Source organism: Anopheles darlingi, chromosome 2 (genome assembly GCF_943734745.1).
Source record: "Anopheles darlingi chromosome 2, idAnoDarlMG_H_01, whole genome shotgun sequence".
Taxonomy (NCBI): Eukaryota; Metazoa; Arthropoda; class Insecta; order Diptera; family Culicidae; genus Anopheles; species Anopheles darlingi.
Window position 1 is genome coordinate 79,461,908 of NC_064874.1, and position 27,210 is coordinate 79,489,117.

General features: G+C 52.1%; 1 protein-coding gene across 1 annotated transcript in view; it reads left to right on the forward strand.

Moving 5' to 3' along the window:
* Positions 1-3,883: 3,883 nt before the first annotated feature.
* Positions 3,884-27,210, forward strand: part of LOC125960038 (protein bowel) — a 43,676-nt gene continuing 20,349 nt past the window's right edge. Inside the window, exons 1-2 of the mRNA XM_049693187.1 lie at positions 3,884-5,196; positions 22,407-23,359. Of these exons, the coding sequence (XP_049549144.1) occupies positions 22,431-23,359 (929 nt within the window). The 5' untranslated portion in view covers positions 3,884-5,196; positions 22,407-22,430. The remainder of the gene's footprint in view (positions 5,197-22,406; positions 23,360-27,210) is intronic.

Consider the following 27,210-nt stretch of genomic DNA (forward strand, 5'->3'; position numbering starts at 1 on the left):
CCGGGCCCCGTTGCGCGGGTTGCCGGTTTGTATCTCTATTTCGCTCCCTTTTGCTCGTCGTCCCGTCTCGACGACCGCATCGTACCGCGATGCTTCTCCTGCTGTTCCATTACTGCTGCCGTTAATGCTGCCGTAGATGCTGCCGTGGATGCTGCCCCTGCTGCTGCTGCTGCTGCTGCAGTCAACCACTGCGTTGCCTCCATCCTTTTTGTTTGCCCTTTTTTATGCTTCTGATGTTCTGGTCTCACTCACTCACTCGCTCATTTCATGCTCGCGCTCCCACCTCCCATCGCATTAATCTTGCAGCACCCGGGACTGGACTCGGTCTGTCCGTTCCCCGGGGTGGGGGGGAGGTAAGACCAACGACCACGACCAACGATCATCGTCATCCTACCTGCTTGTGTGTGTCTGCTTTGCATTCCATGCTCTCTTCTCGTTCGCCTTCTTCTTTGGGGTCGCTCGGTACTCCGGAATCGAAGCTGAGAAAATAACTTTTAAAAATACATTACCCAGCACCCAGCACCCAGCCCAGCACCATCATCATCGCCATCATCGTCATCATCATCATCTGACTGTTGATCGCTCACTATCAAACCCTATCATCATCATCAAGCGATCGAGCCCTGCGGCGAGCATCGTCCTCCTCTTCTCGCGGTTTCTGTTCCGTGTTCCCGGTGCGATCCGATCCGATCCGTCTTCCCGCGATCCTCCCGCGATCGAATCGAAGGCCCCAAAACCCTTCCCCTCCCCTTCCCCTCTCCCCGGTTGCCAATTCGTTTCGCCTTCGCTGCGCGACGCTGTTGCTGTTGTTGTTGTGTTTGCGTTTTACGTCACCCCTCGGCAGCTCTGCTCCGGCAGGCATGGTGGCAGCCAAGCCAACGGACAGACGGAATCCCTCCCTCCCATTGCCCAGCATCCCCCTCCTCCTCCTCCTCCGGCCCCTGACTCGAAAACCTCGTCGGCGTAAACGTCGCTCCTAATGATCGAACGGAGGCAAACGGTGTGCTTGATCACCGACCACCACTACTGGCAGCGTGCTTCACCACCACTCCCTTCCCTTCTCTTCTCACCCTCTCTTCCCATGACCACGTCTCTCGACGCGACGCGACAAGGCTTCAGCTCTACACGCGATCGCGCGAACGGAGCGGGAGGTTCGTCGTCGTTCGTCGCGCGGTATCGAAGTCACCCGCCCCAGGGGAGGAAGCGAGCGAGATTGTCTCTCTCTCTCTCTCTCGCTCTAGCATGTTGTTCGTTTTCCTTTTTACTCGCCCCCCCCCCACCCCCGGCCCCCCTCAAACCCAATGATCGATCGACTCCGATATACTCGCACCAGAGCGCGATGGCGCGTTGGCCCGCGATCGTGAGCTGTCTTCCGTTGGATGTTGGTGGGTAGGGAGGGAGAGGGGGGGGGAGGAAGAGAGAGGAGTATATGTGTGGGCCGACGACGACGACGACGGTGAATAGCCGACGGGTTGCTGAAGTAGCCCGCTGGCAGCCGGAGACCACTTTCCTACTACATGCAAGCGACATACCTACCAGACACTAAAGCCGCCTCGTCGTCGTCGTCGTCGTCGTCGTGTACCTCTCGTCGTGGTCGTGGATATGAGCACAGTGGGCTCTACGGTGGACAAAAAAAAGCATTCTCTTCTTTATTCTTCATCCACAGACCAGCTTGGTGTAACAGTGAGCATCGAATGCAGAAATTGAGATAATGTTTTGTGATCGAAAAAAATGGCCAAAGATGCTCGATCCCATTATTACCGATTCCGGCGTAAGATCACGCCAACCAGCCAGCCAGCGAGCCAGCCAGCGGTTGTCAGTGGGTTGCAAGAGTATTTTGTTCGAATTCGCCTTCCACCAAAACGTCCACGCCACTCTCCTCTCTTCTCTTGCCATTCTTTACACTTTTCTCCGCTTTTTTGCGCGCGCGCGAGAAGCTCAACGGCGTCCAGGGCGAGGGTCTTGAAGTCGCCACACAGCGAAGCATCATCATCATCGAGCAGCGTGGTTGTTGCTGTACTCCACTTACGATCGCTCCTCCGGGCCCACAGGGCCTTTTGGCGCACCGTAAGTTTGCATGCGAAAGGCCATTAGGATGGTTTGCGTCGTCTAGCCGCGGTCGATAGAAATGGTTTCAACTTCAGATGTGTCAGATGTGGCCATCGACCAAGGTCCGGCAGGCCAAACGTCCGCCCGTGGACGATGATTTAACGGACAGCGAGACGAGACAGCCAGCTTTGAGGTTTTGAGGGGGAAAACTGAAGCCACCCTAGCCGCCTGGCTGGCGTGTGTGTGTGTCCAGCGAGTCCAGCGAGGGTGGCATAGAGACCGACCGGGCGGTGTGAAAGGGCAGTGCTTCCAGGCCGCGAAAGGAGAGCAAGAGTTCAGTAACCGCACCCGGCCCCAGGGGATGCGAACCAGGGATCGTCGTCATCTTCGTCTTCATCGCCATCGTCGTCCTCTTTGGCCAGCAGCACTACTAGGCTGGAGCAGTGGTCGGGCAACCGGTGGCCTCTGCACATGCGATCCGCGGGCACCATGTGGACACCAAGCGATGACCAGGGTTCCATGTAACGGATTAACGAAACATTAAAAACCCATTTCACCGATCATTAAGGCATCAGTACGATGGTCGTGGATTAGCGATGTTTTTCGGGAAGTTGCCTTCTCAGTTACAGAAAGAAAAAAAAACGTTGTTTGATGTTAGATATAGACTTGGTCCCGGTCAAAAATGATCTCCGGACTGTGCATGTTGTGCGGACATCATTAAACGAAAGCATAATTATTTGATAAACAAACCATTCCACAATCGCGGTGCAAACGTAAACGCGGCAGCACGATTCGCAACCGGGACTATGGACCGTCCATCGCTCGTCGTCGTCGTCGTCTTATCTCAAGTACCGTCCATAAAACCACTCCATTTAAGGGTCGTCTGTCTTAGCGACGTCCGGGGGCCAATTAACTGGCCCCCGGGTTGGACTGACTGGCTACTGACTGCCTGACTGAGATGACGAAACGGTTGATGCCGCTGCACGGTGGCTGCACGGTCCGCATATCGCACGCTGCGTTAAATGTTATCAATGCAAATGGTCGTCTCCAGTGTTGGTCCGCTGCACCATCGATCATGCCACGACACAGTTGCATCTCGGAAGCAGTTGCAGCAGCGATCCAGTGGCCTTTAAATCGCTGCAACGCCACCCTATCAGCAGGAGTCAATCTGTTTTTCCCGGTCAAACTGCTGCTGCTGCTGCTGTTGCGTGCGGTCATCTCTCTTCTTCTGGTGGTGATGGTGATGCTGTTGCTGCTTGTGCTGCTGGTAGTGGTATCTGTTTTGTCTGCAGTCCCGAAGAGCGCAATTCCAACGGCTTAAGCCTTTGGGGCCCATGGTGTAAGCATACATACACACACACACAGGCCACTCGTTTGTCCAGCAAAAAAACCGGCTTTTCTCGTTCATCTCGATCGTAGCAGCAGCAGCAGCAGCAGCATCAGAAGTTTGAACGATCGTACGACCAGCGAGGAGCTTTAAGCTGATCGCGCGCTTCCACACGGTAGGTGTGTGCGTGAGCTGGCGACATTCCTGCGAAGGGTTGAAGCACCTGCGACACCACGGTGTGTGTTGCTTACCACCAACCGAAACACCTGGTAGAGTGAGCTGGATAGCGATAGGATGCTGACCTGTTTACCCTTCCACTGAAACCGTACACACATACACCAATTGACGACAGACGCAATAGAAAGCTCGCTGATGGCGATTGTTACCAATACAGCTCAACGAACGAAGGCGCGCGCGTGTGTGTGCGTGTGTTGTTGGTCAAGTTGTTGTACAACACACAACAGTTTGGCCTGGATGTGCCGCGCCGCTTCTCAGAAGTGATCCGTATCCTCAAGACGCAAGACCTGCGCACCCGTCGTCGCCGTTGTCGATAACGTTCGACCCTGAGTGCGCGAGTGAGAAGAAGCCGTCGGCGATCTGTATTGCTCCGTTCGAAGAAGGGAAAATGGTGTCAATTGTGCTTCATGTGTGAAAATTGATTAAAGATTCATAAACATCGACTTGATGTTCTAAAATTCTTGAAGAGTGAAACAGAATGATTGATCCCGCTTCTAAAACAAAGTGTTAAGTGGAAAGCTGAAAATTGTGCGTAAAACCTGACCACACAAAACCAGTGTGCGCGTGAAGAAAAGGCTCAACGATCGAGTACAAAAAGTGGTAACAAAGCAAAGGAGAAGCAACAACGGGGGTGCAGAAAGGGATAAGCCGGCTAAGCGAAATGCAAGGAAAAGAGGATTACAAAAGTTAAGTGCGATTTGCTGTGTGCCTCCGATGCTGAGGCTGAATGATGATGATGATAATGTCGGTGCTGGTGCTAACGGTGGTGCTGGGCTGCAAAATACCGAGAGAAGTCAATCCCAGGATCAACCAGCAGTGAATGTGTACGGTTCCAGATTAAAGTGCTAAGCAGAGAAAAGAAACCCCCGTCCGGCAAGCCGAAGTAAAGAAGGCAGAAGAAGAGAAAGAAAGTCAGAAAGAAAAACAAACAACAGTGATGACGATGATGATGATGGTCAACGAGCGCAAGGGTCGTTTCGGGGGTTGAAGAAGAATGCAATGTCCTCTGGTCCTCTGACCGTCTAGAATGGAAAGTGTAGAAGCCACAGTGGGAACAAAGTGAAGGGCAGGGAAGTGAGGATAACCCAAGGCTGACGTGTGGTATGTTTATGCGTGTGTTTGCGTGTGTATGTGTGCGTGTGTGTGCTGTGCAGCTTCACGTGCTGGGTGGCTTAAGCTTCCTCCCCCGGGGGTGGCATAACGATTTTTTGGGGGATTAAACTGACGAGCAGAAGGGGTTGACGGTCTCGGTCTCGGTCTCTTGGGGTGATTTAGACAACGCAACGCAAACGCGAGTGTCAGTGCGCCAGTGCGCCGCTTCAATTCAATCAAAACTCCAAACCAAGCGAGACAACCAGTGACGTACCGCCGTAGAATCTGGAGGTGTGATCGGTAAAGTGAATGCCAACCGGCATTACGGCATGGCATGTTCCGTGCGATAACCGCAACCTCGAAGTGATTGTATTTAGATTGTTGTGTAGCCGCGTTGCTGTCAGTGCAGTCGGTGGAGGTCGCCAGCTACTAGCGGAAAAGAATTTACTTCATACAACAGCAGCAGTAAAGGGCTGTTGGCAGTTAACCAGGTAAGTGCCTAGATAACGATCGATGTATTATCGATTCTGCATCGTGATAGAACCGGGTGCAACTGTACCGGGCGGGCAACTATTTCGCATAATGTAGCAACTTTCAATGTACATCGAAAGTACCGGTGCTGTAAGCTCTCGTTTGGAGCATTTACACCTATCTAGAGAGTCGGTCATGGATTGGATTGGTGGTTCAGAATGCTCATGATGCAATCATATGTTTCCATTTGGTTGATAATACGGATAAACGGATTATTCGATTTCATCTCGTTGCTGATGATGAGTCTCGATCAGTGTTTAACGCTATTAAATTCATTCCCCTCCCCATTGGTCACATCTTCTGCCCGGTCCTATGGTATTTATGAAAACTCATAACTCCATTCCATCGGAGCGAGCCAGGAGCGAGCAATTTTCCGGTTCAATGAAAAGGAAATCCCACCGCAACATTAAAAAAAGGCAACTGCAATAAATGCCCATCAATTGTTGCAAAAGAGCTCGAGTATGGGGTTTAATTTTCTCTATTAAATAAATCACTCCCCGGAGTACCGGAGGTCCCCTTCAACGATGGGACCACAACGATGAAGTGCGTGGCCAGCACATTAATGTTTCTCATTTACGGATCATTTCATTTTGTTTAAAAAAAAAAACCGAAACTCGATTATCTCTCAATTGCTCATAATAATGGGCCTACCGATGATCGTTATGCTGTACATCCGATTTCCATACAACAACGCACCGGAGCACTTGTTTGGCGCCCACGATGCACACACACACACACACACACGCACGGTGCATACGAATCGAAATCAATTAGAACGACAATTCCTGCCGGATGTTGTTGACTCGACGCAAACCTCCTAGCGGGGTGGATGCGATGATTTATGGTTCCCCATCCCTCGGCCATCCTTTCAGGTGGCTTCCGAAGACAATCGACACGACTTCCGACTTCTGGTCTCGCCCGCTCGGGTGCGTGCGTTGGAACCAAACTCTGGTAGCCGAAACAACGGTTTCGGACCCGCATCCGCGCTCGCACGCACAACCCACGGTCTTACTCACCTTTTTTTTTCTTTATTAACAAAATGGGCGCCCGATATCATTAGCATCGGGGCGCCATAACTCAAAGCTGCGCTCTGGGTCTCTGAATTCCAATAAAAAAAAAAACAAAACACGAAAATGGAGGCTCACCGTCGGGTGTTTCGGGTCATCAAAATTGGTGTTTTTATTCCCTGGGCGAATGGCCAATTTAAACCACTTTCCAAATTCGCACCGGGCGTGAGTGTGACAACGCCGTGTGCGCGCGTCCGCCAAGCCGCGATCACCGTGGCCACCGAAACGACGACCGACAAGACGCCCACGATGGCGCGGACGAGCGGCTGAGGATTGGGAATTGATTTTTTATATATATACATTTTTTTGTTTGGGAAGGAAAAGACTTTTTGGATCACTTGGATCACTCTTCCGTCCCGTTGGTCAGCAGATGCTACGGCGCAAGCATCCGCGGCATAACCGATTCACAACAACCGATTACGGGTTGCTACATTTAAATGCTGCAACAGCTACCTATCCGTCGTCTGGTCCGGCTCTGGTCCGGACTGGCTGGCAGGTTGTAGTGACGATTATTAATGACGTTTAAGGTGTGCTCTTGGCTTGGCATGGCATGACTTGGTACCAGCGAACGTGGGCACGACGACGATCTCTCGCCGAAGATCGGTGCCGAGGGCCCGGGGAGGCCAGGGAAACAATCATTTAATTTATTGAAAACGAATAAAACTAACAATAAAAACGATCGTAACGTGGTGCGCGGCCACGATCCACCATCCACACCGCCGCTCCCCTGCTGGGTTGTGTTTTTTGGTTCGAGCATTTTATGCGCTCACCTCATCGTCCACTCTCCTTCCACTTCTTTTTGTTCCTTTTTTTTTTTGGAATAGTGAGTTTGTGGTGGCGATCGCAGCTCAGAGTTTACTGCTGGTACGCTTTTGCTCAAGCCTTTTTATGCTTGCAGAGCATAGCAGATCGTCTATGTCTTGAGAGGAATCGAGGTTATGTTGAGTGGAATCCACATTTAACCAAAAATAAAAAAGTCGCTCAGAAGTCAAGGGGAAGACATAACTCTCATCCAATCGGTCCCACTCGATCGATTTTTGCGCTACATGCTGTGAGGGCCGCCCGTGCCGTGCTACGAATCGTAGAATCGCGCATTCGCGCACCCAACGGCGACGATGTAACAATCATAATTTACGCGATTTTATGACAAAATCCGCTCCATCAAATGGGGCCATCATTTAGCTGGCGCCTCTGGCCGTTTGATTATCGCCTGGACGGGATCTCTCTCGAACCACGTCGAAATCGGCGAATCCCGGCCGGAAATCGAACTTGATTTGATGAACCGGACCCGATAACGGGCGACCAGAGCTACTGCCTACCCTGCCTGCCTGCCTGCCTCCTCCTCCTCCTCCATCCGTCGTTCCTTCCCGATTCCAAACGATTATTGAACGAGAACGAGCGGCAACGGAAGCTGAACCCCGGCAAAAGCAGAAGGGAAAAAGGCGGGGGGAAATGAAAGCCACTCAGGGGCTAAAAAGACGGAATGGTAGCCGCAAGGGAGGGGATGCGGAGTGGAAGAGATCGCTAATTTAATCAGCAGCATAATGCTTCCCGTTTTTCTGCACAAACCACCCCGCGGGAGGGTCAGTAAAGAGTTCCTTCATTTTTCTTTCCACCCTTCCGGTTTCAAACCCCCTTTTTGCTTTCCCACAAAACCCTCTCTCCGTTCCGCTACTGTCGACACATTGGCACATGGGACCGAGCCCCCCCCACCCGGGCCGGAACGCCGATGAGCCAAGGCCATTTCTCACATCGCCGGTTCAGCAGTTTTGTAGTGTGGTTGTTGCGTTAATTTAAAGGTTTCCCCCTTTTTTTCTTTTTGTTTCTTTGGTTTCGTCTGCCCGTTCCGGCGGGCTCTCCGGAACAAAATCTGGCCACGTCAGCGGTTCATTTCTTCTTTCCCCCCACCGGCCGCACCACCCTTCGTTGCGTTCGTTGTTGTTTATTGTTTTCGTTCGCCGGCAGCAGCAGCAGCAGCAGCCGTCTGCAGCATCGCTTTAATCAGTTCAGCTCGGTTCTCCTGTCAGTCAGTCAGGTCGTTTCTGCTGACCTGGCACCATATTTTACTCTCGCTAGTTGGCTTTTCTTGTACGTGTGTGTGTGTGTGTGTGTGTTTGTCTGATGATTGCCGCTGACAGTCAGCGGATTTGGTTGATTGTTTCCTCAAGTATTTTATTCTTTTTTTTTTTGGCGAGTTCCACGTCTTCTGGCTGACTTTTTGTGTGTTTTCTTTTTCCCATTTCCTTAACTGCAACTAATTTGCTCCGCTATCTCTGGGTGTGTGTGTGTGTGTTTTGGAAGCTTTTTTCATTTACCATCAGCATCAGCAGCAACATCACAATACAAGACGTTCCGCCGTGACAAACGTGAGAAATCCGCTTCATGAGCTGAGAGACCGCGTGGAGGAGGAAGAAGAGGAGAAAAAGAAGGATGAGAAGTGGCAGGTGGCATGCTACTGCGCTAGCTACCGATCCTCATGCATTCGTTATGCCGTTTGGCTTCCGTTTGCTTTAATGTTGCTTTTGCGCTCGTAAGATCTCCAGATCACGGTCCACGCCAGCCACTCTGTTGAAGCAGCCTGCAGGGCATTTTCTGTTTTGGGTTTTCTTCCTGCTACTGCTCACCGCCACTTCCGTTCATTAGTAAAGCATCCTCCGCACCCTCAGCTCCGCCGCTGATCGATTCGGTTCGATTGATTAAGTTCGAGATTCACCGTTCCCCGAGTGCTTTTCGGGTTCTCCATTTTGCGCGCCTCTCACAGCTCACATCAAATTCACATAAAGTCTCTCGCTTCGCGCGCAGTCTGGTTATGTACGGTAGCCCTGCTGGCACTAACTTGCTTCGAGATGGTTTTTAACGGGACAATAATGTTGAAACGCAAAAAAAAACAAAACAAAACACCCGCCCCGCCTGCCACCCCGAACTGATTAGAAAGGCAAATTATGAGCTTCCTCAGCTGCTGTTGCTGTTGCTGCGGCGAGAAACCAGCCCACCACCTCTTAGGCGGCTCGTTAGCATAAAGATGCTGCAGAGGCGAAGCGAGGCAGTAACATGTCGCTTCCTAATTGCTTTTTATTGTAAACAGCGTTTCCTTCCGTGGAAGAGAGGGAATTAGGGTGGCGTGGAGTGGTAGCGGCATCCTGGGCTGGAATACACTTAGCCAGCGCTTCGCTTCGCAATCGCATTCGATTCGACCGGCGATGAATCGATTGAATGCTCCATGCTCCATCGCAAGAAGAGTGGAAGAAGATGGTGGTTGTAAGAGGGCGTTACCGAGTTTTCCACATTTCCACAAAAATCCCATTCCAACACCATCAACTGGCACGCCTACGCGAGCGAGCGATGACGGGGAACGATGGATGACGAGGCGTCGCGCCAGATGCCTAGACCAAGGCCAAGAGAGACTAGGAAGACCACTAGGAAGAAGACAGAGCGAGACAAAGAAAGACCGAGACAGAGACAGAGAGAGAGAGAGAGAGAGAGAGAGAGATCGCGCGACTGAAAAGCAATAACAATAATTTTACGGAGTCATAAAATTTACCATAAAATTATAAGAATTGAATTTGATTTAAAATACACGTCGCCTCACGTGTTTGCTCTAGGGTATTTGGACTTTTCAGGTCAGGTTTTCGGTGGGGAACTTGGGTCATGGGTGACTAGATGGTGTGGTCTACAAACCACACAAAAGGCTTATCGACCTCCCTATATATGATGACGGTACAAAGTTCCTCAACTGCCATCAATGTAACCCGTCGGAGCGGAGGACTCCAGGGCTTTCTTTTCAGTAGCTGGCTTGGCTGACTTCAAGCCCGAGACTCCGGTCTTCGTGCATCGATCTGGAACGAAACGGCTTCTGACAGTTCGCTCCAAGAAACAGAAGGAAAAGCAGAAGAAGCAGAAGCTCTTGCACTGCACTGCACAGACCCTCGCCAGTGGTGGTTGCGTCCACTGACCATCGGGACTTTACGACGTCGTCGACGTCGATGTTTGGCCGTTATGCGAAGCGGAAAATTACGACTTCTGAACCAGCAGCAGCACCAGCAGCAGCAGCGCCTTCACTCGCGTGACGTTGGCCGCCTTGTTTTCCCCAGGAGAACCAACGACCACTCATCTCGTCCGCGCCGCTGCAAAGGCAACGTCCCTGGCCTGCTGCGGCCAAAGTCCCATAGGGAACCCCGAAGGGGGGGCCTCATGTATTATGCATCGGCTGGGAGGGGGTGGGTGGTTTGCACAACTGCCCCAACGCCAACTGCCAACAAGGCATATGTCCGTTCGATTTGAATGTGCGACGAACACTGTAATTAACATTCCTGGTAGAGATGTATCCAGAGATGGACGCCAATCGTTACAGTAGCCCAGGAAGCGCTTCATTTCTGGCTGCGGCACGGGAATTGACCTTCCGATTGTTGGACGTTTTAGTGTCTCAGACTTACTCTAAAAGATCCTATCACTCCACGGACTTTTGCGGACCACGAAACTACAACAACCACAAACGGAGACGACCACCAAGTGTTAGTGGGCCAAGCGGGGCCGCTTCTATCGATATTAATTAATCTCTCGCGCCGTACTCTCGGCTGTAAAACCCGAGAGCCGAGTCCTAATCGCTCAAATTTTACTACCCAAACCCCAATCCCAACTCTGGTGCCGATCGAAGCAATGAATAGCGAATTAGAAGGTGTTGTTGGAATGGAGCGAAGGTGATGAGGATGAACGCGAACGCGTTTGAAGACGATGACGAACGGACGTCACGGCGACGCGCCGGTTGCTGCTTCACGTTTTATACCTTTATATACGCATTTTTGGGCAATGGCAGTTCCGACGGTTCCGTCGGAATCGATCATCGTGACAGATTGAGTTGCCGGACAGCCGTGTGCGGACGGTTTTTGGTGGTAGATCGTAAAATGCTAGGCTCTAGGCTCTGGGCTCTGGGCAAGCGGCTGACCAAAACTGGCCTGGCCATAACCCCCTAACGCGGCTAACGAACCAAACGGGGTAACGGTGTGGTCATAAAAAAAGGAAACCCCGGGTCCGGGGCCCGCAAAGAAGCTTAACGAAGCTTAGCCCATGATGCGAAAGACCCCCGTTGTTGTGGACACGGTCAAGCCATACAAAAAAGGGGAAGCGAGCGAAGAGGCCAGAGCCAACGGGAGGATCGAATTACACCCGTCGTCCAAATCCGCGTCCGTCACCAATCGCGCCCTCTTGCGCGCCTCTTCCGGTTCAATCACTACACGCTCTACTTACCACGCGGTTCGGAGCAGTTGACCTACGGCGTCAGGTCGTCGAAGCGGGTACGCGTCAAAATCACGACCCCATCTCCCGAGAGTCCTCCCGTACTCCGTAACTCAACTGTGCCTAGTGTCTAGTGCCTAGCGCTGAGGGCACTTGGACCGAGATTGCTTGCTTGCCAGGGGTGAGAATTTACGATCGAAAAAGATGGCGGAACGGTCGTGTCTTATCCCGTGGGGTGCGATCCTCCCTGCTGCTCGTAGCACCAGGCGACACCAGGCTTCCGGCATTTAAGCTTCTGAAGGGGCTGCCTGCCCCTAACAAGATGCCACGGAGTCGCCACGGCGGTCGATAATTCCTCCCAGAATGCGACGCGACATTAAACATTCATGCAATTCCTCCTACCGTTCGCCATTAAAATCACTTCAATCGTGGTGCAATCGGCGTGGTAACAAACGAAACACTCTTCGGTCTCCTCCGGCTCCGGCAGCTGGTTCGGTTGACGTCCGGTACTGCCTACGTCCTAGGCCTCATCTCATCTCACAAAACCGCCTTGGTTTTTTTTTTGCGCTAACGAGGGCGCGAAAGACCCATCAATGTCCGTAATTAAAACTTCACATTTCTTACCCCTCCTGCACCGCGGACAACGCCCGCAATTCCTCTAGCTTGTGGAAGATGAAAAGACCTCTCCCTCCACTGATGCTTATTGGCATTCCGCCTCCAGAGGGCGCACCGGAAGATTTGTAATTTTATGATCCACAGCAGCAGCAGCAGCAACAGCAGTGACCAGGGTATGTTCCAAGGTGGGGGGTTGATGGAGATAGTCGTGGTGGTGGTGGTGTTGGTGGGTTGAGCTCGACTTTCCTACTTTAATTTTTATGGTATCGTAAAATTATAAAAATTATACCGCGCACCGCACCGGTCACGGTGCGGTCGGTGCGTTGCATTCCCGCGCCCCTCCTCCGCCTCGCCCGTTGTCTGGGGCGTGGTAGACGTCCAGCGTCGAACAGTGCGTAACCACCAGGCCTCGAAGACGCGGTCCAGGGGCTTCGAAGGCCTTCGAGTGATCGTGCTACTGCCTCCTCTTTAGCGAATCACAACAAGCATCATCGTCATCGTCGTTGCTGCTGCTGATTACTGACCGCGGAGACGATCTGACGCGAAATATTTTGGGAGGGAGGAAACAAGGGCACTTGCTGGCCACTTGAGGCTGACTTCTGCGGGGCATTTGGACGTTGCAGTATTATTCCTCTTCTACCATCACCCCGGATACCTAGTTTAAATTAATTTATTTCCAAAACTATTAAATTAAAGTTTTACGAGTCTCAGGCTCGGTCTCGTGGGAGAAAGAGAGAGAGAGAGAGACGGCGAGGATTGTCCAGAACACCCCCCTCCAAAAAAGTAACCCGGTTCTACCCTTCTTCTTTCCGAAAAGTAGGGGCTGGGTTTATGGCTCTTCACTTTAAGGTGTTTGTGGAGACATTCGGTGGCCGGGTCTCAGCCGGTGCAGAGGAAGAGCAGACCGGGCTCCTGTGATGGGACCGTCACCTCCGTTCGCTCCGGTGTACCGTTAGGAGAGAGCTCGCAATGTGGGGAATAATATGCGCAACAGCTCCAACATCACTCTCGGTTGTATTCATCAAAAATATATTTATATAAAAAAGCGAGACAGAATCGACCGAGAAGGGGGAGCTTGGAGTTGGAAGAGGTCCGCCTCCCGAGGCCGCCGCCACCGCCACCGCCACCGTCACCGTTCATTATCTTGATCCCCTTCCGCGCGCGCACGCCACCATTTCGTTCGCGCAACGTTCGCTCGAACCTATCATTTACCATCTTCACCCACAATCGGAACCTCTTTGCACGGTTCCCTCTCATCTCTACTGTTACTGCTGCTCCTGCTGCTGCCGCTGCTGTTGCTCTGTGAGATAAGAGTCCAAGAAGAGGACGATGACGACGATGAGGCCGCATTTCAGTCCGCATACCAATCAAGCGGTAATAAATTGAAAAAATGTTAAGATAACAATCAGTTTCATTTTACCTTCACGAGATACCGAGAGGGAGAGAGAGAGAGAGAGAGAGAGAGAGAGAGAGAAAGAGCGCGCACGGAAGAGAGAGAGAGAGAGAGAGAGAGAGTGTGAGAAAGAGAAGCCTGACCTGTCCTCCGTTCCCCAAACACCGAGAACCCGGCCGGCCGGCTGTGGCCGTAAGAAGGCGAACGAACTGCACACAAGAAACGGAATGAACGGTGATGGCGACGATGATGATGATGATGCTGATGCTGATGATGATGGTGATGACGACGAAGATATGCCTCGGCAGCCCAACCCTGGCCACAACACAACACAACAATGTTTCATGCAGCACCTCATCGGTACCGGGCTTTAAGCTGTCGTCTTTTTGGAGGCTGCGCACACTCCGATATGTTGCTGCCGCTGTTGCTGCTGCTGCTTTGGCCACTATACGGCATTCCGGGAGGCCTTCCTCCCGAGGCCTTCCTCCCGAGGCCTTCCCCTTTTTATGCTCCTCCACACCTTCTCCTCTAACGCTTCTGTTCGCTCGAATGTCTGTCTGTGTGTGTGTGTGTGTTTGTAAGCTCGTTACGCATACCAACCCGTTCCTGCACCACAGCATCACGCGCAAGAAGAACGATCCACGGTCCGACGACGGCGACGACGACGACGGTTATCGGAACGTTCGCATCTCGGTACGCGAGACTTCCCTTCTCGATCGATAATGAATGCTCGCGTCCCGCGTGTTGTCCGTTCTTTCTCGGTGGAGTGTGGATCTATCTTTCTCTCTCTCTCTCTCGGGAGAGAGGGACTCGCGCGGGATGGAGCATTAATTTGGTACGCAGGACGCAGGGAGGGGTGATAAAGGAGAGCGCACGGAAAACGCGCGATTTTAATTGTAATTTATGTTTCTCCAGCGACGAATTAATTGTTACGTGAATGTTACCCAAAAACGACGACGCGGAGTACCTTTGCATCTGCGGATCGAGGATCACTTATCTGCGGCACCCCCTTTATTGGGGGCCGGGGATGATCGGACATTCATTTCGAGAACCAAACCTGGCACCAAGAAGGGCCGAAGGGGGAGGGAAAAATGGAAAACAAATCGAAATGCTGTTGCAGACCTCTAGAGGTGCACGAATGATAAGGTTGTTGGACTAATTGAATTCCATTAGTCAAAACATTGGCCAATCCCCCCATTGGGTGCAAAAAAAAACTGGCAAATCGTTGGCTTCGTTATCAAGCATCAGGAACACCGCAGATACCGTTATCAGACGCAGTGGGAGTTGCTTTATGCTACGTAACGCATACGCATGAAACTGATGCTGCACCCGCCAGTATTACGACCGCACTAAGGCACACTCCGACGGCGTGCTGCTTCCGTACGACTTCAGGTCGCTTTGCATCGGATTACTAATGGTTTATGCAAAAAAAAAAAATGCTCTTCGCGAGGAAATCGTGAAATCGAATGAATGAATTCCAAAAGGCGGTGGCCAGCCCAGCGCTCTGTCTGAAGGACCCTTTCGGCGTCGGTTTCGCTTCGACTTACGTCGCGCTGCCAGCAACCAACGCGGCGAAACCAACGTACAAGGTCCGACCTGAAGGTCCACTTCGGGCCCGTGCTGCTGCATGCTTCTTTCCAGCATCTTCCATCTTGCGCCGAACGGCGAGCGTTTCGATCGTCGAGCAACGTCGTCGGTTGTGAGGTGCGGGGCTCCAGATGAGGGATGGTGGTTCGCTGGTGTTCGGACACATTAAAAGCACTTTACAGCTCCTTCGGACTGGCGACTGCTGCTGTTGCTGCTGTTGCTGCTGTTGTTTGCTGCCGATTTCACGACTTTTTCAAGTGACAAGCCTTTGACAGGCGGAGCGGCGATGCAGAGACACGAGAAGTCGAAAAGGCGGGGGGTCTCTTTCTATCTCATGCTCTCGGTCCGGAGCATGTCCACTGAGCGGAGTTAAAGCGGTCCTTCGATTCGGATTTCTGACGATGCGGGCCGCGCGAGCTGTAACGCGTTGAATCATACTTTATGTTTGCTGTGGTTGCACGCGAGTGTGTGTGTATGTGCCTCCAGAGGGGCCACAACCAACCCCTCCTTCCCATTTCTGGGAGGTCAAACATTTTGCAAGTTGCAAAAAAACACAAAAAAAAGTCGAACATCTCGGCGAACAATTAACAGCAAGCAGCAAGGCAAGGCGACTACGACTTCACCCCCGGAGACCTCGGTTGTGTTTCGTTTTCATGACATGACGACTACTTGGTAGCAATTTGTAGAACCGCGCGCAACGACGAACGAAGCGAACAAATGGACCGAGAATGCCGCCAATCGAGAGCGAGAATTGTTTACAAAATCCCTGCAGCAATCCGAGGCGCACCGAGAACGAAACACATTTTGTACTGGCTGCTGGCTGCAAAGCAACCAACCGGCCAATTCCGGAAGCCAAGCGGGCCAAGGCAAAAACATGTTTTGCCCGCAATTCACCTCACCCTTCGAGCCCTCTGGTTTGGCTCCCTTCCCCCTTCCCCCGGGGGTCTTTGTTGCACTTCGTACAAGGCACTCCACTCCACGGTGTGGCCTTCGAGCACGACGTTGCTGCTGCTGCTGCAGATGCTTCATCTTCATCATTCCAAGCAGAGTTGATGATGGGTAAGTGACGGGCGAAAGCATCAAGTTACCTTTGCCCAGACGTCGACAACGACGACGACGACGACGACTACGATGGACCCAGAACGGTTGATGGTGTGTGTGTTCTGGAGAGCGGTCGATGCAACATTTTAACCTCGATCGACAACCTAACCGACCGTTCGGGCGGATGAAGTTGAATGGCAAACCATTCTTCTTCGTTTCGCGTCTACATAGCTGCAGATCGAACCACTGGACCTCTTCAAGTATGCGGTCATCACACACAACCACACACACGCACACAGAACTTGACCACCCTCTACGCGAGCTGAATCGAGTGATATTGTCTTCAGCTCCGAGCGGCGCATTCACCGGACCGGGTGCCTTTTTGTGCCCTTGGCATAAACCCTCCTGTCCGGTACTGTTGCTGCTGCTGCTGCTGCTGCTACGTTTTTTGCACATCAGTATGGCCACCCCTGAATGGAGTTGTGGGCGCAGTTTGTTTCGCGAACGGACTGCTACCGATGGAGTCACAGTCTGGAGTCTCTATTAATCATTCGAGCGAATGTGCACGGGGGCTGCTGGTGCCGGTGGGGGTGGAGTTGCCATCAATTGGCCGGACCCGCGTTGATCGATCTTCTCGAATCGGTAATAACCGTTTGAGTGTGGTGGAATTTTGATTAACGGTTGAAATTTTGCTTCAACTTTTCGGCGCTGGTGGTGCCCGCGATGATTTTATTGGTGGGAGGGGATTTGGATTTTGGATTTAGAGCTTCAATTCCCGACACATTAAGGGGCAGCGGTCAATGATTCGAGGCAGAGACAGAGACAGAGAGACAGAGAGAGAGAGAAACGTTGCCATAAAAATCGCTGGAAAGTTTCGAACCGCCTGGCGAACGATTCTGTGCTTCTCTCGATGCAATTAGGAGCGTTATTGGTGGGAGGAGAAGCACCCACCCTTCCAACCTCCATTACAACAGTCTTCCCTTTCGACCTAGAGTCAGCCACAGAAGAGGTTTGAACCGGTTGAAGCGAGAAAGAAACCGATAGAGCAACAGGCGAAGGCAATACAACAATAGCGCCAGCGACAACAACCGTGGCCACCGCACGGCGACCGAGATTCCTTTCTACGTCGCACCGCAACCCTGCGGTGCCGAGACCACCAGGAGAGACCAGCGCAGACCAGGGCCTCTGGGCGGCCTTCTGGCCCCCCCACCCAGGGGAGGGATGGAGCAGAAGCCAGAGGCGGTGGAAAAAGGGTTTTACAATCAGTTTGATTGAATCACCGCGATGGAGCGCACCGTCTGGCCGTTGATTTATCAACAACAAAAAAAGCGCTATCCCCTCACCTCCCGGGTTCCAGTCGCCGACAGTCGCTGGCAGATGGTCGGATCGGCAGCCCGCGGCTCAGGTGGTGGTCAGCATCTCGCGGGGCGCAGCATCAAAAACCGCGTCAAATCAGGCGTACCATAAATCACCAAACAACCAACAACTACATCACACACCGCGATAGCTTTAAAATGGCGGCCACGACGCACCACGCCGCGCCTAGACAACAGATGGGCGAGAGAGAAAGAGAAAGAGCATTTTGGGGAGGAATGTGGCCAGCAAGAAGATGGCAGCCGCAAGATAGCATTAAGATGCTGCAAACCAACCCGGGGGCCGACCGACGGCATCTGTGGCGAAAAGGAAACGAATTAACCATTTGCCAATCATGCCAGAGGCTGGAATCATGGGCCAGAGGCTGGAAGAAGTTTGCATTTCCGCCATGGCCGCGCTTTCGGCAACGCGGCTGTCTGTCTGCCTATCCTCCACGGACTGTGACTACCAGTTCCGATTAATCTAAATTGAATCCAAACGGAACGTTGAGTGAGTGTGTGAGAACCTTTCGTGAAAGCATAATGTATGCTTGCATGCCATGGACGCCAGAACGCCCGACCTCCTCGGCAATGCTAATGCTGCGCTTATCAGTAGCGTGCAGCAGCAGCAGCAGCACGTGATCGAGAGTTAAAGTACATCCGAGAGGGCTGCCATCCTTCATCCCTTCGATTGCGTCGCTCCACAACAATTAACAAAGCCCACGAGGGGAGGGCGAGGGGTTTAACGTGCCGAGTGACGTGCGTTTCATTTTCCTTATCAGCTTCCCCAGAATCTGACGCACCACATGAAGGTGACAGGTGGTGGTGGGTCGAGACAAACATGAAGGCGAAGAATGAGAACGATGTGAACGCCAGAGACGAGCGGAAGGGTTTCCAACCGAATGTTAGCGGGTTGGAGGAACCGAGACAGAGAATTGTTGTTGATGTGGAACCCCGGAGCAGCGTGATGAACGTAAATGAGTTCCCAGTTTCATAAGCCAAGTGTCATAAAACAGATAAAACCGAGAAGACCTTCTCGCAGATGGCTTCTTCCTCGAATCTCGAATGCCTTTCGCACACAAAACGGCAAACGGCGAGTGGGCATGGGAAGCTGGTGTCTTCCTCTTCCTCTTCCTCTTCTTCTTCTTCACGCCGTTACATTATCACAAAAACCCCCCCGAGTCGTCGTCGTCGTCTATACTGACTGGCCTGTCGTCTCTTGAGTACCATCGCGCACAGCAGGTCGCCCGAACGGGGCCCATTTTTGCATAACAAAAGGGTGCGGATGCTCAAGGTCCCGACGGTGGCTGGAGACCGCTAGCCAGCCAGCCAGCCAGCCAGCCGCCGGAATTTGAATTTTCGATGAAAAATGTGTTGAATGAAAAATTCCATTTTCCCTTCCCCAAAATCACAAAAGACGTGCCGTGGTTTGGTGCTGCGTGCTGCAACATGGGGAGACCTCTCTCGGCTGTTGGCGCGTTATTGTTTGATGGTGGCGGCGATCCGTTCATTCCACATTTTGTGGAGGACTCCAGTATTCCAACGAATCACCAGCCACGTACACCAGAAATAATCCTTCCGGATATCGGTTCCGGAACTTTGCACAGGTGCTCGCAGAGAAGACTTTTCTGCGCGCCCTCGATTCATTCAGTCCGGGAGGAAACATTGGAATGGAACATTTGGAGGCGAAAAGAATACGTTTTGCGACGAACCTTCTGGGTCAAAGTGCACCATTACACGCGAGGGGGAAGGTTCCATTAGTGAGCAGCAAAAACATCATCGCCATAAGCAAATTGGGGAAAATCGAACCTCAAACAGCTAGAACGACGAAATCGTGTGCTGCCCTCCGGAAGCAACATGCATTTGAGTTGTGGAACCGGTTGCGGTAAAATTTTATTTACCTCTAAATGGATTGTAATCAACCTGAGTACCGCAAACGGCAGCAGCAGCACCAGAAGCAGAATGGAAATGGAAGTAGCTTCAACAGCAGCAGCAGCAGCAGCAGCAGCAGGAGCAGCAGCCCGAAGGGCTCATTCTCTCTTATCAGTCCTCCCGCTATGCCGAGGACAAACAGACGTGATCGTGTTGGTCGTCGTCGTCATCGCTCTAGCCAGCCAGCCAAAGTGCACAGTGCTCGCAGAAGAAGTGTTCAAACAAGATAAGGGAAGAGGAGCTTTACAGAGTACCACCGACCGGGAGTTGACCCGAACCCGGGCTCGGGCCAGGGCCAATGGCAACGTCGTCTAGCGAGCGAGCGAGCGGGCGAGAAGAGTAGCGCGATAGCGCGCGGTTCCAATGGGTTGGAAAACATTTGTCTCCAACTGCGCCAATGCAGTCCACGATTCGTACGAGCTGGCTGACTAGGTGGCGGGATTCTTTTCCTTTTTTTTTTTGGTTTTTTGTTTTGCTTCCAGCAATGCTGGATCGGGGCGAAAACCCGTTTGCCCCGCGTGCTATCGGACATCCGAATGCGGGTGTGTTTGCTCGTGGGACTTAGAACTTAGAAACCACGAAGGGAAGGGCTTGGAGGGCATATTCTAAGCGTGACCCACGATGACACGACTTGTAGGGAGCATTGCATTCGATTGTGGAATATCCCTTTTTGAGGTGCTTTAGCCACGATAGCAACGTTACGATACAAGCGGTCAAAATGAGATTAAAATAAATTTCCCTTCGTGGTCAGGTATTAGGATGAAAACTTTTTTTTACGATCGATTTCCAGTTCGGTTGTAAATTCGATGTAAAGAGCTGCACAAATGAGGGCCGAATGAGCCTTTTATTTATGCTCTCGCTTTGGCAAAACAAGGTTGGTATCGTGCTAAATAAAATTGTGCTGAAGATGCAGTTGATCGAAGCTACCATTGCTTGAAGAATGGTTAGCAACGGGGTATATAAGGGAGACGGTGGATGCACGAGAGAGTTAGTTAGAGAGTTGGTATTAGTTAACAGGGTTAGAGCGTTAACAGTTGGTTACGATTGAGTCAGAGTGTAAGAGCGTTATAGTTAACAAAAAAACGATAAACATCAACAAGTTTCGCAACTCACCAAGTTTTTTTTCAGTTTTCGTCCAGATGTACCCGGAATACTTTTTGGAATGCACAAATGAATGAAAATTTCCCAACGAAAACACCACCCCTTGGAAAGGTTTTGCATGTCATAAGGCCAAGGGTCTATAATCCCTGGATCCCTGGTTCGACTTGACGTCAACACTGGTAGCCGCCAAGGTGCGCACCTCTGACACTCTGTTGCCTGTTGGTTGGTTGGTTGGGCGATGGTTCCATTTTTTTTTGTTTTGTTTTTGAAGCGGAACGGCCACCACCTGCACCTGCCACTCGCCTCTCGATGCTCAAGAACGCTGCCAAGCATGCGAAATGATTTATTGGAAGATTGGAAGACTGCTGCTGCTGCTGTTGCTGTTTGGTACGCTCCACATCTGCCGCAACCGGTGTTGTTGTTGCTGCTGCTGCTGCTGCTGCTAATTACTAATTCATTCAGCCCATCGTGCCACGTACAAGCACACACACACACACACACCGCTGTCTCTAGAGGTGTTGGCCGTAAATTTGTTTCCATCGTTTTCTTCCACTTCTACGTCGCTCATATCTCTCAACAAAAAACCCACACACACACACACACACACCAGGTACCATGTACACGAACATGGTACGTAACGCGTGGTTAGTGGTACAACAAGTGGCAATGGATGATATTAAAAATGAAATATTTGAAAATGCGCGCCCGGCGCGAGCTCACTGCTACCGCCATGCTAAACCAGCAGCAGCAGCAGTCGGCAGCAGTCGGTGGCTAACGCGCTCCATGTAACACCACTCCGTGGTGGTATGGTGGCACTGGACTGGCGAGATGGGATGGGAGGTCGTGCGTTAATGAGGCGTGAGGTAGCAGCTAACAGGTTGATTTATGCGAACGCAACCATCGGGGGAAGCTGCCGCTTGCTCTTGATGGTTTGTTAGTTGTTTTAGCATTTTAATTGAACAGCGCTCCAACGCTCAGCAGTGCGGCACCATTAATGATCGCTGACCATAGAGCAGAGCATACTGCTCTGCTGGCGCGTCTCCAGTCTATCGATTGCATTTGTAGCGACCGCACCGCATTCCAAGGCAGTGCTTTCTTCACGATCCCGGCATTCGAAGGATCTCTCGGGCCGCTAACGAAATGCACAAACATGGCGTATCCGCGTCCGGGGCCGCGTCGAGAGCTCCTTTTCGTGGGTCACGTTCTGTTTGGCCATCCTTTCGCTTCGCTGCTGTTGCTGGTTTGTTTTGTTTTTCCGCATCCCGACGCACCACACACACACGGACAGACAGAGCAGAAGATGTGCCCATATGTGCACCGAAATGTGGGAAAGAAGGGCTTCGCAGCCAAGGGTCTGTTTCGTTTGCTTTGCGTTTCGAACCATCGACCAGACCAGACCAGCCAGCCAGCCAGCCAGAGCATTTTCGGGGTGTTGTTTGCGCAGCATAACTATGCCCATCGGTCAGCCGGAACGGACGGCCGAGGGGGCCGAAGATAAAGCGAGGGAGGCGAGGGTGTGTAAACAAGCGTCAATATTTGTCTTTTGTGCCTCGGGGACCGGCCAGTGCCCGGCGAACATATGTGTCTTACACACACGGATACACACATACACGCAGCGGATCATGCTGGATTCTCCTCGGAATGGAATGAACTGTGGACCGTAGTAGGTGCTGATGAGGAATGCAAATGGCCGGTGCGGGGATCCCGGACCAAACCTCGTTCCCTCAAAATGGGGGTCCCATAAATCACCACCAGACCAGACACACTGGCCTTTCCTCACTTTCCACTTGGCTTCTAATCTGACATCTTCTTCATCTTCTCTTTTTCTCTTTCTCTCTTCGTTTCCACAGAACGACGCCGCCAACAGCAGCAGCATGCCAACGGAGGGACCAACGATGGAGGAACGCGGTCTAGCGACGTTGTCGCGCTCATCCCGCATCGATCAGTTCCTGGCCGGTGCCGTCGGGGTTGGTGGTGGTGGTGGTCCACCGACCTCACCGACAATCCGGGGCTCATCCGGTGGTAGCGGTGGCAGCGGCGGAGGTAGCAATGGCCGCACCGCATCCTCCTCCAGCAGTGGCTACGAGAGTCAGCTCGCCTTCCAGCATCATCTGATGGCCGCGGCCGCTGCCAGTGGTGCTGCTAATGGTGGTGGAGGTGCTAGTGGTGGTGGTGGTGGTAGCGGTCCTGCCGGACCACACCATGGACGCGAAAGTTCCGCCTTCGTCCCAGTGCTACCATCGCGTGCCCTTCGAACGGCCATGTATCCACCGGGAGTGCTGGATGGCGGAGGATCGGGACCACCGGACGGTCTCTCGAAGGATGGTCACGCACCGAAGCGTGGTTCCAGCTACGAGCTGATGGCGATGATGGCGGACAAACGGAAGGAACTAGCGCTACGGGAAGCGGCCGCAGCCGCCATGTTGTTACCCCGCGGTCCAGGCGGCCCACCGGGTGTACAATCGGGACCCGCGATGTATGGACCACCGGGAGCATTCCTTGGTGGACCCGGACCATCGCCTACATCCGCCGGTACATTCACGTTTCCCCCGGGCGGGTTGGGAGTGTATCCACCGGGCGTACCACCGCACGGTATGCATGCCGGGCTCGATCGACGATTGCTGCGGGCACCGGGGCGTGCCTCGCGGCCCAAGAAACAGTTCATCTGCAAGTTCTGCAACCGACAGTTCACCAAATCGTACAATCTGCTCATCCACGAGCGAACGCACACCGATGAGCGGCCGTACTCGTGCGACATCTGTCTGAAGGCGTTCCGGAGGCAGGATCATCTACGAGATCACAGGTAAGTTGAGGGGGTGCGTGACGTAGGCGTAGACGCGTTAGTAGACCACTGCTAGGAACCCAATGCTATTATGCTTGAGCTTGAGAACGATTTTCGGGACCATTTCCAGGAATTCCCGGAGATTCGCGTGAGAAGTTTCCGTGTTTTCTCGACGGGACGTCCGGAATCATCAACCAACGTTGTCTGAACATACCTTGGAGCAACAACAATGATTGCGTGTGCATGTCGCTTGTTGCTTGCGAGCTCACAGCACTCAAAATGGTGTCCGCGCTGTCATTCCGAACAAATCGGTCGCGTGGTTGGGCGCGGTTGCGGTCAGTCGGCGGTCATCACCGCAGAAGCCGCATTCGTTGTAATTGTCCGCTGGCGACCGTATCCTCTAGCGACGCCGCATTTGTGACGTCCGAGGTTTTTGCGGTTTTCATCAACAAAACATTGTCCGTCCGGTGACAGTACGAGGCTTGCTTAGATTCCAAGCGTCAAACCGTGCGCACTACTTGGACGTGCTGTAGTTAACGAAGAACTACTTCTGTGTCAGTTGTAATGCTCATCAACTGTCTGTGGCTTGACGTGGCCATCAACGTCTTGTATTGTTTTTGCACTTTGCTGCTCCCAGCGTTATGAACAACATTGTTCTAATTAAAAGTTGGGCGAGCGTGCGTGCGTGCGTGTGTTTTAAAATGCGAGCACGTTTTTATGTAATTTACGATGCATAATATGAGCATACCGCAGGCGTACTACAAACTGCAGAAGAAAAAAAAAGGAGTTCCACGACGCCCGGTACGGAGTTTAATGAGAAAATGTGGAATAAATTGCGCGAAAGTGCATACTCGATACACACGCACACACACACTATCCGCACCTCTACCGGACGACTCATTATCCCACCATAATTTACTCACCCCCGGGGGAGCATGATGATCGAGCAGCAGCGCACAACTCGATCGATTCTCGTTCGTTCGCTCGTTGCCAATTATAAAAACATGCGAGAAATTACTACCGCAGGGCGCACACACACACACACACACACACAGTGCGCGAGTTGAAGAGCACACGAAAGGAGCAAGTGCGCAGCATAACCCCCAGCATGGAATTCCTCCATTTTGCGCCGCCATGGAATCTTCACGCGAAAGAGCACGGGAGCACTTGGCTGCTGCCGCTGTTGATGCTTCCGTAATTAAACGGAACGATTATGCAAACTGCTTCACCAACTGCAATTGAACCTTCAATAAAGGTGTTCATGCGTGTGTGTGCTTCCTGCAGTAGGAACATAAAAATAGAATTGCAAAAGAAAACCACGGAGGGAGAAAATTAAAGGAAAAGAGAGTCGAAAATGGCGAGCTGCTCCACGTCTGCAGACGTACTCCTGGGTCGAGCGCAAGGATTGGTAGGAAGGAACCAAATTGGCCAGCAGACAGACAACAGGTGGTTGTGGCGCTCGATATTCGTCTCTCGGTCGGTCGTCGGTTCTGCCGCATCGCTATTCGCACTCCCTCCACTCGACGGTGCGACAACGTTCCGGTTTGTTGGCGGCTGGCGGTGGAAAATTGGATTCACGGGAAAACGCGAAAACGTCGTCATGGAAGCCGCACACACAAAAGGATGTCGGTAGAGACGAAGGTGTGTGTGTCTTCAAGGTGTGACCGATTGAAAGACGGCATCAATCGTCCCGAGGCTCGTTCGAGCTGAAGAGAAGGTTTTTCGAGGGCCAAGGTGCAGCAACGACAACATGTAGAGCATATCAATGGAAGAAAAGAAGCGCCTCCTGAGGCTCGAGCTGCTGTCACTCCGTTCGCACATGACGACGTCCAATGGCCGCCAGTGTCGGCCATTTTATTAAAAACGTTGCCAATTAGTGGCGGCTCTCCGCTCCAGGATGGATCGCCAACCAAAAAAAAAAGGAAGCTCGCGAGCCTCTTTCTCGCGGGCACTTTAATTGAGTTCCTGCATTTCGGGCGAATGGCCGTTGCTCCTGCGCCACTGCACTGTTGGCACCACTCATTAATATGCTAATGCAGATGCCCCGGTGCCGGGAGCAGATGAAGCGAGAAGCAGCAGCAGCAGCAGCAGCAGCAGCAGAGGTCACTTCTTTCGCGGTGCAACGAGCGAACGAAGCGTCTTATCGAACTCGATTTATCAATATTTACCACCGGAGGATAAGCGAAACTGGTCCGGTCTTCCGGTCCGGTTTTTTCTCTCTCTCTCTCTTTCCCCTCGTTCTCGTTCTCACAGCAAACAGTCGTCGTCGACAGCGAGATCGGCGGCTGTCGTATCCCGGGTGAAAAGTTTGCGAAACGAAATTCGCCCACAAACGAAGTCGATCCCCGAGCTAATTTTGCTGCTGCTGCAGAGTTGCTTGTTAACACACTCAACACTCGAAAATTGGTTGGTTTTCACCACTTGACTGCACATGCCAATTGCTAAAAGAAGAGTTTGTTTGATCATCTTCGAAACCAGGAGAAGGGGGCCGCTTTGCGGTGTCAGCTGCTTGTCGATAACTCTTTTCATTTGGTTATTCAAGATCCAGCTCCAGCAACTCGTCCAACAGCCACAACACACACACACACAACCACAGCAACAACGGTAGAACACGTTCGCTTGGTCCATCGTTCGAACCATGTTTTGAGGTCCACTGCAGTCCACCAGTGTCAGGACAGAGCGAGGATGAGGCTCTGGATGAGTGAGCATCGGAAAAGTTGGTGCGGGGATAGTTTTGCTGGGATGAAGGAAACATTTTGGAAAACTTTGTCTTTGGCCAATCCTTTGGAGCTCAAGAAGAGTTCGTTCCTGCTTGTTGTAGCTTGTTGCTGGTGAGACTGACGATGCTGCTGCTGCTGCTGCTGCTGCATCATGATCATCATCATGTTTGTTCACTCGTTGCACTCGTTGCAGTAGCCGCACAGCACAACTTCCGAACTCCGATAGGTTGTAAAACATGCAATGAAACGTTAATTTGCGTTTTGAGCAACCGGAAAGAAAACTGTTGTCGAGACGAGACTGGATAGAAGTGTTGCGAGAGAGAGAGAGAGAATTCATCTTGGAAAAGCCCGAAAATCGATCATCGTAGAGTGTAATGTTATGCAGAAACTTGTACCGTCACTCCCAAAGTAACCTGACACGGTTTCCTGGGTAGCACCAGCAACACAATGAATATGAAATGGCGTAACTGAAAAAAAAAACGGGGTCAAGAAACACCCCGGACCTCCCCCCCCCCCCCGCTGGGGGTTCACTGGCTGAAAGTGAAGATCGTGTGCGGAATGTCGAATGCACGAAAATGAAAAACTCAATCGACCTCAATTGTCTGCAATGTCTGAAAAGCATTTCCCCCGGCGAGGGGGAGCATTCCTTGTGCAACGTTCGCTTACCCTTCACGCCTTTGGTTGGTCCTTCCTTTTCCACTTCCTGTCCGGGCGGGGGGAGGACAACCCTACAGAGAGACAAAAAAGAAACTTTTGTAATTTCATCCGCACACCCAACCAACAACTGGAACTGGAACTGGCGGGGCAGTGGGGTGCTCTGTCGATGTGTGCACTTTTGCTGATTGTTTGTGTGCAGTTGCAGTGCGTCAGTTCCGTCAGTGGTCTGCAGTGGAGAAAGGGCTGTGGAGGACGAGAAATTGGGCAAAGAGTAAAAGCGCAAAAGGCGCAAGGAACTTTTTCACTTTATCCACACTCCGTTTATTCACAAAAAGGCCTCCACAGACAACGTACAGAGTGCACGTGCACGGAGAATGCCCAGAGACTGCTACAACGGCCTCCGTACCTTCAGAACCTTCAGAGCAATAATCGATTGTGGCTTCCTCCCACCCCGGGAAAGGAGGAGCGCGGTACCGTTGCGTAAACGGCTCACGT